The 19,895-nt window shown below is 36.6% G+C and overlaps 1 protein-coding gene across 1 annotated transcript in view; it reads left to right on the forward strand.

Annotated features, from left to right (window-relative positions):
- The window catches only part of MTA3 (metastasis associated 1 family member 3), an 86,774-nt gene that overhangs the window by 53,227 nt on the left and 13,652 nt on the right, over positions 1-19,895 (forward strand). Inside the window, exons 7-9 of the mRNA XM_085315779.1 lie at positions 858-960; positions 10,589-10,688; positions 15,389-15,577. Of these exons, the coding sequence (XP_085171905.1) occupies positions 858-960; positions 10,589-10,688; positions 15,389-15,577 (392 nt within the window). The remainder of the gene's footprint in view (positions 1-857; positions 961-10,588; positions 10,689-15,388; positions 15,578-19,895) is intronic.

The following is a 19,895-nucleotide window of genomic DNA, read 5'->3' on the forward strand; positions in this document are numbered from 1 at the left end:
TACTGTGCAGTGGAAATTATCACTATGGCAGTCAAAGCAATATTTAGGCAATATGAATGTCGTCATTGTCATATCTTTACACTTCACTGTTCTTCCAAGCAGTATCAATGCCATACTCTGTAATAATAAATAGGAGGGCAAATTAAATTTCTGAAAGCACCACTGTTTTAGCTGTTTGCATATACCCAAATTGCTCTGCTTAGACAAAATCAGTTTGGAATTGTTTATGTAATATATAATAACTTTCTTGTGCTGTTGCCTTATAAATTGCTTTATAATAGGTATAACTAGTTAACATCTATAGTGATTTTAATAGAATGATAAGTTTTAACAATATAAATAATATAGGTGCTGAGAGCAAGTGTTGAAATAGTTGAAAAATTAAATGTAGTAGATACCATTGTTTCATAATAATTTCTGTTTTGGGGCCTATTCAAAATACAAATTAGATAGCATTTAATTGATAAAGCTGGTTAAATGTAAGACTAATTTTAATATGGCTTAAGTGAAATGGTGACTTTGATGTAGTTGAGAAGCAATTTAAAAAACCCACTGGTTATTTAGGCTTGTAGCTTCAAGTTTATAATCACGTTTTATTAAAGTTCTTTGATGCTATGCCTCCTAAGAGTACCTCCTTAAAACAAATTAAAATGCTAATTTTAAAGGAAGATACTTATTTTACTGATGCTRCAGTATGAAATTTAAATGGGTAACTGCTGTATTATTAAATATTCATGTTTGTTTGTGTGTATATATCTATATAAATAAATGTTCAATGTCTCATTTAAAAACAGTATAAGAAGACAGAGAAAAACATTGTGAGTAATAAGTGTTTTGTCCCATCTACCTTTTGACAGGAGAATTAGATGACAGAGAACAGGCAAAGCTGGAAGTAAAAGTATGGGATCCAGATAGCCCCCTTACTGACCGTCAGATTGACCAGTTTTTAGTTGTAGCACGGTAAGATTAAAATCCTCTAATAAAAGAAATTTCCTTTTCCTTTTTCTGCTGGCTATTTATTCCCCTATATCGTGTTACTCAACTTGTTTTCCATTTTGTGACGTTTCCCACAGTTAGCTAAGAGAGAAAATCAGACCATAACCTTCTGCATATTTATCGAAGCTAGCAATACAAGAGGAAGAGAGATTTCTGTAGTAATACCAGACTGCCTGTATTTCAGCTTATGGCAGAATTTAATACTTTAGATCTAGACATTAATTCACTTTCCCTTMTGAATAAGTGAAATAGGATTTGTTTGCTCATGTTTCAGACTTTTGCTGTCATACTTGAAATTTCAGAATGCAATATAAAGTTAAGAATGTAATTAAAATATAAACAAATTAAATGATTACAGAGTTTGTCAGATTTGCATATAAGTTGGCTGTGATATTCAGTGCAATTATTTTGGATGAAAGTTGACATAAAGAATTTCATTAGTGAAAAATCTGTCCGACTCAGTTTTATAAGTTAACATATGATTATACAGATGGTGAACATTAAAGCCTTTTAAAAATAATATCTGTACTTTTAAAAAATACTCCTTCAAATTACTATCATCTTTTTACTGAAGGACAAATCTACTTTCATAAGATACAGCATGTTTCCCTCTGTCCTGTAATTCATACTTACAAATACATTGCTGTTCTACCTTAAAGGATGGCAGAGAACTGCTAATCACAGCTAATGTAGGGATGTTATCCTGAATCATTCCATCTCCCTTTCTTTTTTTTTTTTTTTTCTCTCTAACTTGGATGCAGAGCATAGTCTCAAGTCTTGTCAGGTGAATAATACTTTAGTGTTGTATCCAGGTTTTGTTTTTTTATTCTTGTCTCCCTTCTGAATAAAACATTACAGGAAGGAAAAGGAGAGAGAAACTGTGCTTTGTATTTTCCAACTTATGCATATTGTGTACTGGGTTACTGATTYATTGTTTTGCAGGATCTACCCAGGTTTATCTCTTCCCCACTTAATAGGTCTGTATCCCTTCTGTACAGCAGTAGAAAATGCTTATCCCTGTTAAGTTCCCGGCCAAGCTGGAGAATAACGAACTTGAGCATGTATCCATTCACAAGATCATGATGTGTGGGAGATGCTCAATAGAGCAGACCTTTCAGTGATGTTGCAGAGATGTAAGCCTGAGATCTGAGGAACCAAACAAACAGAACTGTTACATCACCAGCAGTGTATTACCTGGAGATRTATGGGTTGACCGTATAGCATGCCTTCATAGCATGTCTTCAAAAAGATGTGAATGCCTTCATCTCTTCTGTCTGAAGGTGAAGAGTTACAAAGCTGATTTCAAGTATTTTCTGAAGAGCTTATTCACTACCTTCACATCCCTTCTCTTCCAACTTTTCAGCTACTCTGAGGAGCTGAAGAAGTGTACTATGAAGCTGAAGATGTTCCCAAAGGAGTGTACTGGCCAACAGTGTACTGAGAAGTGACAGGGATAAATGGTTGGACTCTCTAGAGAAAAACAAGCTTTTTCTGTTTCACTTTATCTAGGACACCCTGTGCAATGCTGCAAAGGCTCTGACCGTGACTGCATTCTTCCAAAAGTTGATAAATTTCTGTAAATAAGGTTTTTGTTATGACAGGAATGTCTTGACCATCACTTACTAGTTGTAGCTATCCAAGATCTCGTGGTAGACCAATCACTAATGGYCATCACATGTTACTCAGAAGCTACTTTCTTAATACTCTTCCCCAAACCTCCACCCATCTTTATATGCTGCTTTCTGACTGACAAGACCTCTTTCTAAAATCCTACATACTTGTGCTCACAGGTTGCAGGATTAGATCTTTGCTGTATCAAGTAGTTCTGTGACAAATTCTCATAAATCTCTGGAGAAACAGTTCACCTTAGATCATTGTGGTGGCTTTGTATTAACTGTGTTGTGTGCTCTGCTATTTTGCGGACCATTAAAAGCTGCTTGATTAATAGCAGAGCTGCTTCATGATCTGGTAAACAGTGCTTAGATGGTCAGAAGATATTTCTGCCATGTCCTAACTGCAGTTAACTGAGCATTTGCTATGCATGCTGGTTTTCCCATGAGAAAGGGATTTCTCTGGTTTCTGGAAATTATATTTGATTTTTATACCTGCAAATTTGAAATTCAGTTAATAAATTTTTTTTCTAAATATTTTCCTCTATGTGATTCTGGTTAAGTGTGCTCATGACATCTGTATTTCAACTTGAATAAGATTTTTCACGTGAACCTTGTACATGCTGCATCAAGGGCATAAAGTATTTCTTCTAAGATTTTTTTTTTCAGTCTGCTTTGGTTGAAGGAAGAGTTGCTTTTGTCCTTATAGACTTCAGCTTCTTCAGTCACGCAAGCACTCTGTGTATCTTCGTTMTTTAGAAGATATTTGACTACTGTCTTTTTCTATTTTATATTGTCCATTTACAAGAACATTTGTACTTGGTGCTGGCCATGTAGCTTTCCCAGTCTTGCAAGATCTATTTACTGTCTCAGGAAGAAAAGGCCTTTTATCTAGATTTACCTGCTTAGTAAATCTGTAGATCTATCATTAAACACGTACATACAGCAAACAGCTGATCATAAAGATAAAAGAATGTGCGTATCCTGTCCAGAAATCAGAGGTAAAGGTTCCAGAAAAATCTGCAGAGACTTACAAAGTGTGCAAGGACTTGAAGGGAAAAATTTTCAACCTGGAGCTTCCATACGCCATTCTGTGGACTTTACAGCCTTTACAGTCCAAACAAATATTGGGAGTGCATTACTGCTGCTACTGAAGCATAATTTGGAGAGGGGCCCTTGCCTGAAGTATTAAAGGCACCTGTTACGAGGAACTTAAGGCATCAGGCTATGTTTCCAAGTTTGTTTTTTTTTTTTTTGGAGGATACACCATCAATTGTACTCTGGCAATGAGAATTCCAACATCAGCATCTTCCACTCACTTCAAACATAATAAAACTTCCTTGACCAATTTTTATTCTGTCATTTTTCTGTCTGTTATTCTATTGGCAACAGTTCTGTGTCTAGTAGCTTCAAAGAGGAGTAGAACTCTGAGAAGATGSAAAAGCAGTTGTCAGGATTATAGGTCTGTTGATGTTAGCAAATAGTATAGTCCAGTAGAAACAGATTTGTAGAAAGAAATGTTGGTTCTGAGCTCTTGGTATCCATACTATGCGTGTTTTGAGGGGGTTTGTTTTTGGACTAACTAGTCTGTTCCTGTGGACTGAACTACTAGTATGTGGAGCATGACTTCTTAGTTTACTTTAGCAGAAATCCAGTCCGTGTGTTCCAAGACAGTTTTGTGATGTTGACCAAAGTGTGGTAAATAAAGATGCTGGGGATATTTGCTTTGAAACTCCCTTTCTTATTTGAACTAAAACACTAAYATAAATGCACTCTGTCAGGATGTTGCACAATCATGTCTCTCTGTCATTCCTAATATACAAGAAATACTTTATTTCCTTGTAAGATTTGACTTTTTTTAACCTGTTCCATGTTGCATAGCACTAAGAAATACAAGATTTCCTATTGTGTATATGAATTAGTAATCCTGTTCTTTCTTTACTTTTCGGTCAAGTGGTCCGAAAGAGTCCTGACCTAGATTCAGATGTGATGGGAGATGTGAGTCTAGTCTGGATAGAAGCTGGGAGACATAGACCTGACCTATTTCTTCATTTTCTTTCTACCTGTTAATTTGGTCTAAAATTCATTACAGGCTAAGTTTTTGATGTATCATGGATCTATTTATATACTTCATGTTGCAGTAAAGATGTTAAGTCAACAAAATTCACTTAATTCTTCTGTTTGGCTAGATTATCAACATATTTCTTTCAGAAGATTTCTGAACTAATCTGTTTGCCAGACGTTTGTGGTTTCAGCTTATTTCTAACTAAAACGGATTTTTGAAAGTGAATTAAAATAGCCTTTAAGCATTGCATGTGCATCTCTACTTCAAAATTTTGTTTGAATCCTGTGAAGTGAAAAGCTCATTGTTTACCTCTGTTTAATATAACACATCTCCCTTCATTTGAAAGCTTGCTTATTTTTTGATTTAAAATCACGGAAGAATGGACAACTATGTCTCATTCGTTTTCAGTTACAGCTTGATCCTTCCTGTATTGTTTTCACTTTTCCGTGTTCTTTGAAGGAGTATTTATATTCATTTTCTGTTATTAACCATTGATTTSGTTATAAGTGCTTGTGGTGGTAAGTGGGAATGTATTTCTGAAATGAATTTATCTTACTGTGAGGAAGGGAACAGAGTGCTGCTTCAACTAGTAGTATTTCTTTTATTGCATTCAGGAGAAGAATTCACTCATCAGTAGAGCACAATAAGTGAAAATATTTTAAAATGTGCTTAAAACAGTAATAATCTGTAACTCTGTGCTTACAAGATATTTCAGTGTAGTCAGTGGAAGTATACAAGACAGCAAGAGAGTATTAATGAAAATATGTAAAATATTCACTAGTTAGAAACCTTGAATATTAGTGTGCTTGTGGATTCTTTTCAGGTGGTGAGAAGTGACAGGAATTAGAGTCTCCATAAAAGGGAGAATTAAGTGTAATGGCAGAGATAATAAATGTAATGAAGATATTAAGCAGGATTAGCCTCAGGATTGATATTTGGGGGGCACAACTAGTGACTGGCTTCCAGCTGAGTTGGACTTCATGATACTGGTCACAACCTTTGGAGTATGGCATTTCAGCCAGTTTTCAGGCCACCTCACTGGCCATTTATGTAGCCTGTACTTCATCAGTTTGTCTGGGAAAATATTACAGAAGACAGTATCAAAAGCCTTGCTAAGGTCAAGATGAACAACATCCACTGCTCTCCTCGTATTCACTGAACAAGTCATTTTATTGCAAAAGGCTATTAGTTTGGTCAGGGTTGATTTACTCTTACTAAATCCATGTGGAATCATCATCCTTAACCAGCTGAAGAGTCAGTCTCTATAATKTATCTTTATCTGGGAACTGTTCTGTGCTGCTGATCATCCTCTGGTGTAGTCTTCTGTACCTTTTCCTGTAGTAATAGTGAATTCTGAGATGGAGATCAGAACCATGCCAGGTATTTAAAGGTATGGATGCACTGTAGATTTATACAACAAGTAATAATTACTTTTGAATAAGTAATTCAAAAAGGTTCTCCTGTTTTGTTTTCCGTTCCTTTTCCGATAATCTCTAAAAAATATATATGTTTTCCTGTGACTTATGAAGAATTGAGCTCAGGTTTTCACTGTACAGTACATAGAGAATCCTGCATTTTCTTACAGAATGAGCACAAGTAATTTATTATCATCACTGTGTGTGTGTGTGTGTGTGTGTACATATGTATGTACGTATGCAGGGATATCAATGCAGGTTTTGGTGGGACTTGACTGATGTCTTTCTGAAAGGTTTTGACTTGTTTGGTTATTTACCTTTTTTTTCCTCCCTTTCTTCACTTTTTTTTTTTCTTAACAGTCGAATTTTTCTATTTYCCTTAAAAGCATAGTTGTTGACAGGGTATGACATTGCCATTTGCCTGTCATATATAACTTACTCTCTTTGCTCATCTTGGACATCCCTGYAAATCCTCACATACACGGCTATGTCTTTACACAGGCTGTGTTTAAATCCTGCCAGCTCTTCCTATATAATACCTGTAAAATTCCTCATCTAGTATACCCACAGCGACAGCTTCCATCCAATCTCTTATTATCTTATTTTTTGATTACTTCACTTCTCTGACTTTGTTGTCTTTTCAGATCGGTTTAAGATACTACTGTGAAATTTATTCTTCACTGCTTTCATCATGCMCCTGTACTCTTTGCCTACTTCACTTCAGTAACAAGATACCAATCCTGTCTCCTACTAGCACATTCTTACATTCACCCATGCTTACAAAGCACTATATAAACCCTAAACCAAGACAATACCACTGTSTGTTATACTGGGCAATACTCCAGTATAGATTTCTAAAAGCATCTATRTCAGTCTCATGTATTTTAAATGTCACAGATTTGAGTTAACAGAAGTTTGGAGCAGTGTATTTTCAGTGCTACAGAATACCTGATCTGAAGTTTTGTCTGAACACAGGTCTCTGAGGCACAAGAAAATAGCGATAAATGGAGTATCTGACACCTCCTCCCCCTTTTTCCCCCCCCCCCCAACTTTTAATAGTCCATAGTTTGTTTCCTGAAGCTGGTAAAACTATTTGGAAGTGGTACAAAGTTTAATAATAAAATAACAATTTGAATGGTGCCCATAAGTTCCATTGTTTTGGAACATGGCTGTGCTAGGAATGCTTTGGCAGGCTGTCTTTGAAGCTCTACTTCTGGATGAGTGGTCAAAAAGTGAACTGCTTCATCCCTACAAAGTTTTCCGTCAGGTTTTTTGGATTGCTTTTGTTTTTTTTCCCCCCATGTAGATACTGTTGATTTTTGTAGAACTTATGGATTTATTAGATTCTAGCCCCAGATTATTTTGATTTGCTTTACATTTGTCAGCTGCAATCTCTGTTATAAGGCCTTAAGATAACTTTCTTGGTTCAAGTGRTTAAGATGATTAAAATGAGATTACAGTTACCTAACTAAGGTAACACTAGGTTACTTTGTCTAGCTCTTAAAACTCTTATGCCTGCTTGTAGAGTCTGTACAAAAAATGATCTTTGTTGATATCAGTAATTGCTTTTCGTTCTTGTCCATCTCACTGCTGCCTTTGTAATTTGCTGTCTGCATGCTTTCTGGCCAAGGTCAGCTTTCTTWGTTTGTTTTGTATGGTGGGGGGTGTTGGTTTCTATCTGAAGTCTCTTTGAAGTTTACAGTACTTTTAATTACTTATTGAGTAACCAATCTGTTAGTAGCTTGCTGAATACAGTTTTTTGTTATATWAGTTTATTATTGTTATTCTTGAATTAAACATAGTTACAGTTAACTACATAGTTACAGTGTTCGTAGTCATTCTTTAGATCCTACCGATTTATGGAACATTTAYATTTGAAGAGTCCATCTGAAAGAAAAAATGAGTAGTTAGGGTCTGACTGTTCAGTCTGCATTGAGTGAGTAACCTGGAAAGTCTTGCAATTTTATTTTGCTAGCAGATAGGTAAAGACAATAGTGTGGGTTCTGGAAATGGGCATTGATWTTGCTTTTAAAGTTTTAAAAATCATCCTTGGTCTGTATTACTGGAAAAAATCATGCAAGCAAAAATCACAAATTAAATTTTATGAGCTTTATATTAATGTGTACCTCATATCTGTATTTTTAATGAAAAACATAAATATTATTTTTAATACTTTTTAAAATTAGTATTTATAATTGGATTTTGATCRTGTGGCTAGATTATACAGAGCACCTACTATCACGGTGTTAAATTTGGGGACTAGGTTACCATTTAAYAGGCAAATGCTCTAAAATTCCTGTGCTTGCTTGGGTTGTCTGAAAAATTCCGCATCCCTCAAAAGCTTCYAGGGAAAGATGAATCGGAAGTTAATGTTGCTTTCAGGGTAGAGCCTCAGACACTCCACCCCTTCAAAATGACACACTGCCTACATTTTATGATGGTTTTTACCATTTACACATACCCCCATTTCAGTGGCAGTTGTGGTCCTTCCCTCCTCAGTGTAACATTGGTAGTGATGTCAACTAGTGCATCAATTCTTACTTCTTTATCACTTTAAAGTAAACCTAGCTTTGTATTATGTCTTAATTTTGACTTGACATACTGGACAAGCTAATTCACATCTGCCTAGAAAGTCTGAAGGCAGCCTGATGTGTTAAAGTAAATGGCTTGAAAGGACATATTCTTTGCAAATTCCATCGCATACTCTGATTTTGCTTTAGAAATGTCCTCAAAAATAGTGTTAATTATGCAAAAGGAAGATAAACCAGTAAGTAGCAGCAGAAGGGAAATATAGTCATGCTGCATGTTGCTTTATTGGTTTGAACAGTAGTGACAGAAGGATTAAAGGAAAGACTGTTTAGCTACAACCTTTATCAATGCCAGCATGTTTAATGGGGTTGACTGACTATCAGGAAATGTGTTGAGAATACAACCTCGTTCTTAGGACTGGTTTTAGAGAGATACTGTTTTATGTACTGCCAAACTTTTTTTTTAATCACATATTTGTTGCATATTTGCCATCCTAGTGAAGAAGGAGCGAAGGTTGTGGAATATAGCTTATTTACTCTACAGCCTTCAGAAATTTAAATGGATAATTTCTGGAGTGTGAATCACTGCTGTTTAATCTTAATTCTGTCTTAAAGTTTTTGGCAGAGAGTAGTGAAACATGCCTTCATTATTAAATGTTTTGAGATCTAAAATAAAATTGAAATAACAGTTAAATGTTACCAGTTTCTTCATGATCAAAAATACACCTTAGCAAGTAAAACTCTTGAGGCACCTTATATTATTATGTCATTGACTATAGAGGCTATAATATGCATTGACCTGATACTTTTAGCATGTTCATTTCTGCCAATGACAGTCCTAATTGGTATAATTTTGCACAGATACCTTACATGGAATGTAATTGCTGAATGAGGTTCCACTCCTTAATCAAAGGCTTGCAGTGATCCTAAAAATGTTAGGTGTTGCAATTATGTCCTTGAATTTAGAGGGACTTGCATCATAACTGCAACAAACATTTTTTCTAATATCGTAGTGACACACTACATCACCAGATTCATTATCTAACTCAGTACTGRAGCAGCACTTGTTTTATTAATTTGTAGTCTTTCATGTGTTTTGTGGCATCTTTACTGATTTGTCTTATGATATGCTGAGCACAGTAAAATTCACTTACTCTTTTTTTTCGCTTCACAATATATGTTAGATGTGCTTCCAAGCAAAGTTTAAAAGCTAAAACAGTTAYTATCACACTCATCCTCCATCCTTATGCTTTGTCTTTTGTTGCTGTGGTTATTTTTGAAGTTTCATAAATGCCATGTACAATCAATCCATCAACAAAAATACAACAAAAACCTAAGGCTTGGAGAAAACTATGTATATATTGATACAGTTTGAATACTTTTATTGAGTAGGTTGAGAGAGGCATTTATTTTATTACTACTTAATACTAAGGTCAGTATGCTTTCATTACCTTACTAGTAGAAGCAGTAGATGGGCATTCCTGAGGTGAATCAAATGTTAGTAATTTTCTGTGTTACTTACCTGTAATTCTGCTAATAGAGTTAGTTGAGGAACATAGTAGTTCCCTATTTTAATCGTATTTGAATTTATTAAACAGTATTTAGACTTTTTAATTTCAAAAATAGTGGCTATAGTTACAAAACCCAAACTGGCTGGTGTCTTTGACATCATAATAAATAGAAAATWGGTACATTAGAATTCTGTGGGTATCTTTTGTGTTCCTGCTGTTTCAAGGTATTGGGTTTTTTATGTAGGATGTTTCTCCTTAGGGAGAGGGTCAGAATTTTTACTTTCATGCTTGCTGGCTTGTCTTTATCAAACTGTCCTTTATTAGCAGAGATCTGAAATCTTGGAATTATGGTATGTGACTTTTATTTTAAACCGACACTTCTACAGACACAACAGAGAGTCTGCTAATCAAAAAAAGAGGTTAAATCTTTCTGTGCATTTACTGTCTACTGTTTCTCTTGTAGGGCGGTTGGCACGTTCGCTCGAGCACTGGACTGCAGTAGTTCTGTCAGGCAACCTAGTTTACACATGAGTGCAGCTGCTGCTTCCCGAGACATCACATTGGTGAGTGGCTTGCTAAAAATTCTATGAAGTTTTTACATMTAGAAATTCAGTAGGATCTGTTACTCCATAATCTCTGTGCTCCGGAGATCTGCTTTCTTCTAGATACCTGCTTACAAGGTATCTACATACATAGTCAATATCCTGTAGGTTTTCTATAAGGCTGTTGGTGCTGCCTGTTCGGGTCATACTGTGAATTAATTGAGTTCAACAGAAATGTACTTACATAGGATATCCTCAATTGTGACAATTTGCACAGTAGCAGTGTGGGTAATACACATTTTATTATAAAGCTTCACTCAATATAGTTGATCAATAATATGATTTAAATTATGTTGTAATAACACTGAGCATTGTCTAGATAATATATATGTGGGTCTGTAAATATTGTAAAGAGTATAAACAATCAGACTTGTAAGCAATTTTTTGAAGAACATTTTACTTAGGATGTCCTTAGGATGCTTCCTTAGGATATTGAAATACTAATTATACATACTGCATAAAGTATATATATAATGTTACAGACCAAAGTTTTGTCCCAGTATTTGCTGAGATTATGAAACATGCTACGGTAGTGAAAACATGCCAGGAAAACTATGTAAGAGCAAAACCTTACTGTTTGACAGAATCAGATTTGATTTATTTTTCCAAAGACACCAGCGAAAGGAGTTTATTATTTTAAGAATTTGTGTACAACATTATATAATAGGTAAGGGTCATGTAGAGCTGTTATTCATCAAATACTCGAGTATTACAACTAGGGGCATTCAGTGAAGTGGACAGATACTTAGTGGGTAGAGAGCCTCTGGAATTTAGCGCTGTAAGAACTGACAATATCAGCAGGTTAAAAAGGGGGGAGGTTAAAAATGTTATGGACAACAGGTCCATAATAGTTACCATTGAGAATTGGCAGAGGTATACTATCTAGCATTCCTAATTCCCAGGGGTTGTGGATGTTGGAGAATGAAATGGGGGTGAACCTCAAAACATGATTAGACTTAAGGTCTTAAATTTTACAGAGTACGTATAGATTAAACAGGAAACAGTCTCAGTGTGGACTGAGAGAGACAGTGGTAGAATGTATAAAGTGGTAGTAGGTATAAAGATAGTGGCAGTGTGTAGTGTTTTCAGTAATACTGAGGAGAATTTCTTTTGCATTCAAAAGATACTTTTTCTGTTTCATACTCCCTGATATGACCTTAGTGACGTAATTCTATTTGCATTAAATGTTTTATACTTTTTCCCATCAAAATAGTTCTCCAGTTTAACATTTTTCATTTTATTAAAATTTCATTAGATTGAGCATTTCTAATAATTCCCATAGAGTGCAAGTCTTTCTTAGAGTATTCAGTGATTAATATAATAGATTCATCCCTATAGCAGTTTCTTTTTGTTTGAAAGTATCTGTGCAGTGCTGCTAATAAAGTGATACATTTAGTGTTTGAGTGCCATATAAATGTTTCTCCTTTGCAAATGATCCATTAAGTTCCATTACACTTAATGAAGGGAATATCTTATAATGAGGCACCGGAGGAGCCACCCCAGGTTTAATTATTGCATCTGTTCTTCCTCATTTTCCTGCCCCCTCAACTTTTTAAAACCTTTCTCTTTTGATCCTTGGTAACGTACTCTCTTCTAAGTTAAGAAAAGAGATATTTGTGTTTATAGTAGTTATTCTTTCATATGGTYTCTTGTTAATTGGGAGAGTATTTTGAGCCACACTTAGTAGATGTTTGCAAAAGTGACATATTAATGCTTTAGAGGTGATACAGTATCACACTAAGAAAATTGGTTGTTTCAGTTAGGTGACTGTAAACAGACTAATAGAAAAAAAAATGCACAGGTTATAAACATGAATAAATTGAAGATAATGTGCACATTAAGGAGTTCTTGCCAGCTTAACAGCTAGTGAGTGGTTACTTTCAGATTTCCTTATCTCAAAGATGTGGGGGGAAGATAATGAGACAAGACAGGAAACTGCCAAGCCATTTGGAAAGTCCTGCTGAAAGACCTGAAACCATGTGGGCTGAACTTCTTAGATGGTAGAAGTCGCCAAAATATCCTGAAGCAATGTGGGATTTCATACTCTCTTTATTTTACAATAATAAAGATTTGTGAGACATACAGCTTCCTGAAGCTTGTATTTCTCGCCTTCTCAAACCCGATGTTTTCTTTTATAAGGAAGTTTGATCTCTGAGAAGAAAAAGAAACTGGAAAGACTTACTGGTTCGAATTCCTAAATACTACATTGTGCATCCATTGGTGAGAGGCATTAAAGCAAAGCAGGTTGACAAGTCACTGTGCTCACTGCTTACAGTGGGTTTGTCCTGAAGAGCCTGTGTTATTTTACTATAAGGAACTAAGTTTTATTCCCTGATATCTCTTGAAAATAGACAATATAAACGTGCTTTTCCTTTGAATTATATGTAACAAAACTTTTTATTGAATTGCATAAGATTTCTGTATAGGTAGCCCCTGCAGCAAACATATTTAAAATATTATTATAGTATTAAGACTACTGAAAAGGCAGCTTGTTTTTGGAACTACATGCTACAGCTTGTTTGCAGTGTGCCTGGCCACTCCTTTTCTCCCCAGACCCACGCTGCCTTTCCTTGGCTTGGCAAATGGTGTCTTCCCACCTGCTTAAGTTTGCATTTGAAGTTCCCTCTGCCAGCGTGGCTAATCCCTTCCTGCTGGCCCAGGGAAGCTCTAGGCAAGTGCTCTTAGGGAGGGGTTGTTCTCCCTCCGTACTCCAGGGTCCACTTCAGGAGAGGCACTGACAGCTCTTCCCAGCCTCCTGCCCTTCATGCATCGTGTACTACTTTCTTGTAGTCCTCAGATCCTTGGGAAAAGCAAACAAAAAGAACATGCTTCAGGACTTCTTGTCTTGGGCTCCAGTTATGTCTTCAGGCTGCTCTTGCTTTTGCTGGTATAGTTCGTGCGCTGCAGTGTGGGAATCTGACTGCAAGTGGGGGCTGACAAAGCAGCAGAAGGTAAAGAGTGTTATTGTGGGAACTTGTCAATGATCTTCTGTCACARACAGCTGAGCGAAGGCAATACTTATCTACTGAGTTGTTTCTATGTATCTTTTCTTGAGTAATAAAAACACTTCTGAAAGTTGATGTTTATTATAGATGCAAAAACAAATGTAAAGTAGGGGCAAAATCCTGGTTTATTTGTTTCTGTTTTCATTTTTAAGAAAACTGGTTATCAGTGAATAGATCTGGGTTTAACAGCTGCTTGGAAATGTATACTGTGCACTGTTTTTCTGCAAGTAGTGAGAGTTAAACAGATTTAAACCTTGGTAATGCATATACTGTAAGAGTTCARTCTTTAGGCCAGGTTTCATCATTGGCTGTGTGATAAGTACTAACCCAGTAATATATTTTATGTTCTCTAATCTGAAGATTATGTATTTCAGACATTGTATAGTATTAGAGTTTCTCTCTAACAATGGCTCCTTCTCCAGCCTGATGAATCTGACCTGAACCCTATGTAAAATGATGCATTGTAGGATAAAGGTAACATTATTTCATGCAGATGAAACAGTTCAAGGATCCTGTCCCCAGTAGCTCTACAAGAGGTATATTGAAAGCTGAAGACCTTAGTCACTCATAGGAGATAATAACAGATTAGGAGAATTTATTTCTTAGTGCATTTATATCCAGAAGCTCAACTGGAATCAGTCTGTAAGTGCTATACTGACATACAATGCAGGATTATTCCTGCCTGAAAGGTTTCAGGCGCCCACTCTTGTAAGGAGAGTTTAGGGCTGTATTGCACGCTACAGTTGCAGCTGATGGCTGTGGTTGGAGACTGATGTTACACAGTTGCGTATTTTGCAGATGTACTGTACTCTATACTTCTAATAACTCCATCAGCACAACAATTCAAGGTTCTGTAATAGGGGCATTCGGGATGCTGAGTTAGAAGGGGTTCTTACATGTTGTTCATCTTCCCTGTGGGTGAATCTGTGATGTAGCAACTTACTTTTCACACTCTCCATCATTTGCTGGTGATGTGAATATTCAGAGAGGGCTCTAAACAGGCTGGGTGAAGAATGCTATCACCTGTTTGTTTTCTGTTTTCTTCTTTTCTACAGGAAAGTGAAATAAACAACGAAACCTCATTTAGTCATCTGCAGAAACAGTGTTTAGCGAGGACAAAAACCTTGTTTGTTTTTGGTATGGTGATAGTGAAAAGAATAAATGACGATTTCCTTCCCCAACAACAAAAATACTGAGCCCATAGACRTCTGAGTATTTAGCTACTATTTAGAATTCAAATTAATTAAACTTAATTCAGAGTGCTCCTCAGTCTTTCCTCAGACAATATGCTGTTTTCTCTGTTGGGTTACTTCAAACCAGTTTCTACCAACTAAAGCTTCTCTAGAAATATTTGAAGGAACTGATTGATTAACTAGTGTCATTTTTAATAAACATTTAATTAAGGCATTTCCTTTCCTAAGTTAAGTAATAGAGCAATATAAATTTCCTTACTCTTTCTCTCTCTCTCTCTCTCTCTCTCTCCTTTTTTTTTTTTTTTTTAACAGAAAATGTATGACACCAGGATAGATTCTAAATCTAGCTTTAGTTAAAGATTGTTGCATGGCATATACTAAATAATACATTGAGTTTGCATTGATTGAAACGGGCTACTCTCTAATTCAACAAGTTTTCTTATTGTATCCTTCTCTTTGCTAGTTCCATGCAATGGATACCTTGCATAAACACAACTATGATTTGAGCAGTGCCATCAGCGTTCTAGTGCCGCTTGGAGGGCCTGTTTTGTGTAGAGATGAAATGGAAGAATGGTCAGCATCAGAAGCTAGTTTATTTGAAGAGGCATTGGAAAAATACGGGAAGGACTTCAATGACATTCGACAAGACTTTGTAAGTGCTGAAGTAGTTCTCTTTTGTATTGTGTTTTTGAATGGGTGAGCATAACTGTTCTCTGTAGGCTTGAAAGGTTAGCTAGAGGAGAAATCTGTGCATTGGACATATGTAATTAACATACACACACACACACACACACACGTGTGTGTACATATATATATAAATCCAGATGAAAGTGAGTATTTTTCTTGTTCAGTGCCATTCTTTGGAAAGATATTGGCAGAAGATAATCTGGTAAATGACTTAATACTAGGTAGGCTGGCTCATATGCTAAATTCTCATTTGTTTTGATAAGGATTTTTACAAAGTTCTGAAATTCTAGAAACTTTTCAGAACTTTTCAGAACTTTTCCACAAGCTCCATTGAAATTCATTAGCAGCTGTGCACCTCACTCCCCTGAGTGTTTTTGGWAACTCCAGGATTTCCTTCTGTGATTACCAGAGAGAAATCCATACTCAGATAGCTTTCAGAATGCACTACAGGGAGTTACTTTGACACATTCATTATCAAGGTGCTTCTGAAAAGTAAAGGAGATGTTTTTCAATACCTTCTAACTACGCTAGTTTTGATTCTGAAGTATCAGACTTTACAGAGCTTTAATTTACTGAATTCTAATGCAAAGTAATGAAATGAAATTGAGTTTTAATCACTCATTGCTGGGATTTTCAGTAATTTGTTGGTGATTTTGTTGCATGTTTTTGCAGAGTTTTCTTTTCTCTTAATGAAAAAGCCTGTTTGTATACAAGTTTTTGTGAATATTTCATTTTGCCTGACTCTGAAAGCTCAGTTTCTTTCTTTGCAAAGTGAAGTCGATGTTTTACTAGCAATGGATGGTGCTTTAGCCATCTTTGAGGGGAAAACCATACTACTTTAGAAGATGTATGATACATGTACATGATGTAGAGCTGTAGAAATCCTTCCAAGAAAGGTGTGTGGGATGCTGGGAAGTTGTTTAGCATTTAGTGTTGGTGATATCTCTCTCTCTCTTTTTTTTTCCTCTCTTCTCTCTCTTTTTTTTAATCTCAGGTGAACTCCTGATTACCCTCTTTCTTTCACTATCTCTTCTTTATAAAATACATATATTTTTTTTTTCCCTTGTCCTCCTGGTAAGAATAAAATGAGAAAAAATCTAGAGGGAGGGTTAGGCAGTCTACTGAGAGTGCGTTAATGATGAAACAGTAGAACACAAATGGATATGGATACTACTCAAGTATCGTCTCTTTTCTTAGTCACTTTTTTACCTTTGGAAAAGTGACACGTCATTTTTAAAACATCATTAAGAGGACATCTATTTTACATATCAGTAATTTAGAGTAATGTCAAGATTGTGTACTACGTAATTTGGAAGCTTTCAATCATATGTAATCATTTATGTAATTTTGCAGGTTGTCTTCATTTCTGTAGAGTAAGATTTATGTATTCCCACTAGCTATGTGATTATAARGTATAAGCCTTTTAAAAGCAACCATTTGGTTAAAAGTAATCATTAAAATAATCCTTTCAAGATCTAGATGGTGCAAATATGAACAAGTTTCTGTAAGGTGAGGTAGATGTGAATTYATAGCACTTAAGCTGCAATTATCCATGAGAATACTTTCATTCTGTAGTAAATGCTGTATGTTGTCATCCCTCTTTTCACTAATTGGTCACTGAAAAGTAAGTTACCTTTATATTTGTTGTAAAAGCATGGTAAAGCAGCTAATGAACTAGTAGTATRCGTGCTAATCTGTTTGACTGGCCACTTAGTATTTAATGATAAAATTAAATCCCTTTGGTTTTATATCTTTTGACTAAAAGGCAGTGTGGTAAAAGCAAATTGATGTCTGAGCTTAAGTTTGATTCTAAGCAGTCAGCTTGATGGTGCCACAGCACCAGCAAGATTTTTGTGTGGCATGAAAGTAAATGATTGGTAGCAGTATTCTAAGGAAAATACTTAYGTAATACCCACTTGAGTCATTATATATTACAAGAATTGCACTTTCAGAATGATCCTAGATCTGCAAGACAAAGTAACTGCAATTGCAACCCTTGTGTTACAGTTCTTTGAAGGGCAGGTACGTTTACTTTTCCAGCAAATAATAAGAACTGGCACTATTTGATATTCAGAGTGCAGCTCAGGCATTGAGGTATAAATGTTAAATATTAGTAAGCAAGATAATTATTATTTAATTAAATAGTGTAAAGGAGTTTACCTTTTTTAATAGAATGGGGAAGCTTGCCTGTTATCAAATTACAGTCCAGCCTTTGAACAATCATTTTCATCTGCTGTTGACTAATCAGCTGTTACAGGATCCATTTACTGAGGTACCGCTATCTGTGAGAACCTATGTAACTCCTAATGAACCTAAACTTTTTAAGTTAATTGAGTTAATTTGAATTACTTCCCATTCCAGGATAATAGAATGGGAAGAAAGTGAGTATTTTATGTGCACTAAACAGAACCATATTCTTCATTGTTAGGGACAGTTCTTGTGGTGTCTTCCGTACTGTTCATTAAGTTGTTAGTTTCTTATTATCACTGTTTTTCACAGATTTGTAACTTTTGTATTTCAGATATGATAGGAAAGGCCTTGGGAATCAGACTTGAGCCATTTAAATAAAACAGGAGCAAGAGTCTGACTTCAGGAAACTATGGAAACATGCTTTAAAGTTAACATAAATTTTGAAAATGCTTTAGAATCCAAAGTATTTCAGACTGGACTGATTTAAGTGGTCCATTTTTACCCTACAAAAACTAATGAAATTGAAAGTTGCCTATTCCTGTTTYTGTGCTGCTGATACCTCATTGTTAGTTTTCTCCTACAAAATTTCATGCCATGTATGCCACATCATTTGCATTTCTTTCTGTCAGTGTTTAACAGAATTTGATAATGAGAGTACATTACTCTGTGGCTGTTTCTGGCTTCTGTGGCCATTAGGAGCAACCTCTGAAAAATTCATGTGCCTCTATAGGACTTTATCATTTAGGAGTGTCGGTCAACACTTAGAATATAGGATATTCATTCTCAGTATGTTGAACAGGTTTTCTGAGATGTAAATCAAGTTGTAGAAGTATATGGTTATCTAATCAAAACACCTTAATTATCTGTAGTTGATTGTGATCACCTACTGAGTGAGTGAATCTCCTGTTATTGTCACAATCATAGTTGACTTAAAACAGATAGAAGTATTTTCTGGAGATAAAGCCAGTATGTCCATGGTACTAATGTGTTACTAGGAAAAGTGTTCAGAAAAGAAAACAAATTCAGAGAAGCTGAAATGGACTAATAGGCAATGGCAGGTCTTGGGGTGACGAAGTTTCTCAGCAGGATCTCAGGAAAGATCATAGAATCATAGATTCAGTAAGGTTGGAAGGGACCTCTGGAGATCATCTAGTCCARCCTCCCTGCTCAGCAGGGTCACCTAGAGCATGTTAGACAGGGTTGCATCCAGGCAGGCCTTGAAGATCTCCAGGGAAGGAGACTCCACAACCTCTCTGGGAAACCTGTTCCAGTGCTCCGTCACTCTCACAGTGAAGAAATTCCCCCTCACGGTCAGGCAGAACTTCCTGTGCTTCAATTTCTGCCCATTGCCTCTTGTCCTGTCACATGGGACAACTGAAAAGAGTTTGTCCCCGTCCCSTTGACACCCTCCCTTCAGGTACTTGTAGGCATTGATAAGATCCCCCCTCAGTCTTCTCTYCCCCAGGCTGAAGAGGCCCAGCTCTCGCAGCCATTCCTCACAGGGCAGGTGCTCCAGCCCTCTGATTATCCTTGTAGCCCTACGCTGGACTCTCTCCAGCAGCTCCATGTCTCTCTTGTAGTGGGGAGCCCACAACTGGACACAGTACTCGAGATGAGGCCTCCCCAGGGCTGAGTAGAGGGGCAGGATCACCTCCCTCKACCTGCTGGCAACACTCTTCCCAATGCACCCCAGGATACCATTGGCCTTCCTGGCCACAAGGGCACATTGCTGGCTCATGGTCAACCTGTCATCCACCAGCACTCCCAGGTCCTTCTCTGCAGAGCTGCTCTCCAGCAGGTCAGCCCCCAGCTTGTACTGGTGCATGGGGTTATTCCTCCCTAGGTGCAGGACTCTGCACTTGCCCTTGTTGAACCTCATGAGGTTCCTCTCCGCTCAGCTCTCCAGCCTGTGCAGCGCTCTCTGACTGGCAGCGCAGCCCTCAGGTGTGTCAGCCACTCCTCCCAGCTTGGTATCATCGGCAAACTTGCTGAGGAGGCACTGCATCCCCTCATCCAGGTCATTGATGAAAAAGTTGAACAAGATGGTTCAGTGTTGAGCCCTGGGGGACGCCGCTAGCCACAGGCCTCCAACT

Source organism: Rhea americana, unplaced genomic scaffold, assembly GCF_003343005.1.
Source record: "Rhea americana isolate MKP2758 unplaced genomic scaffold, rheAme1 scaffold_44, whole genome shotgun sequence".
Classification (NCBI taxonomy): domain Eukaryota; kingdom Metazoa; phylum Chordata; class Aves; order Rheiformes; family Rheidae; genus Rhea; species Rhea americana.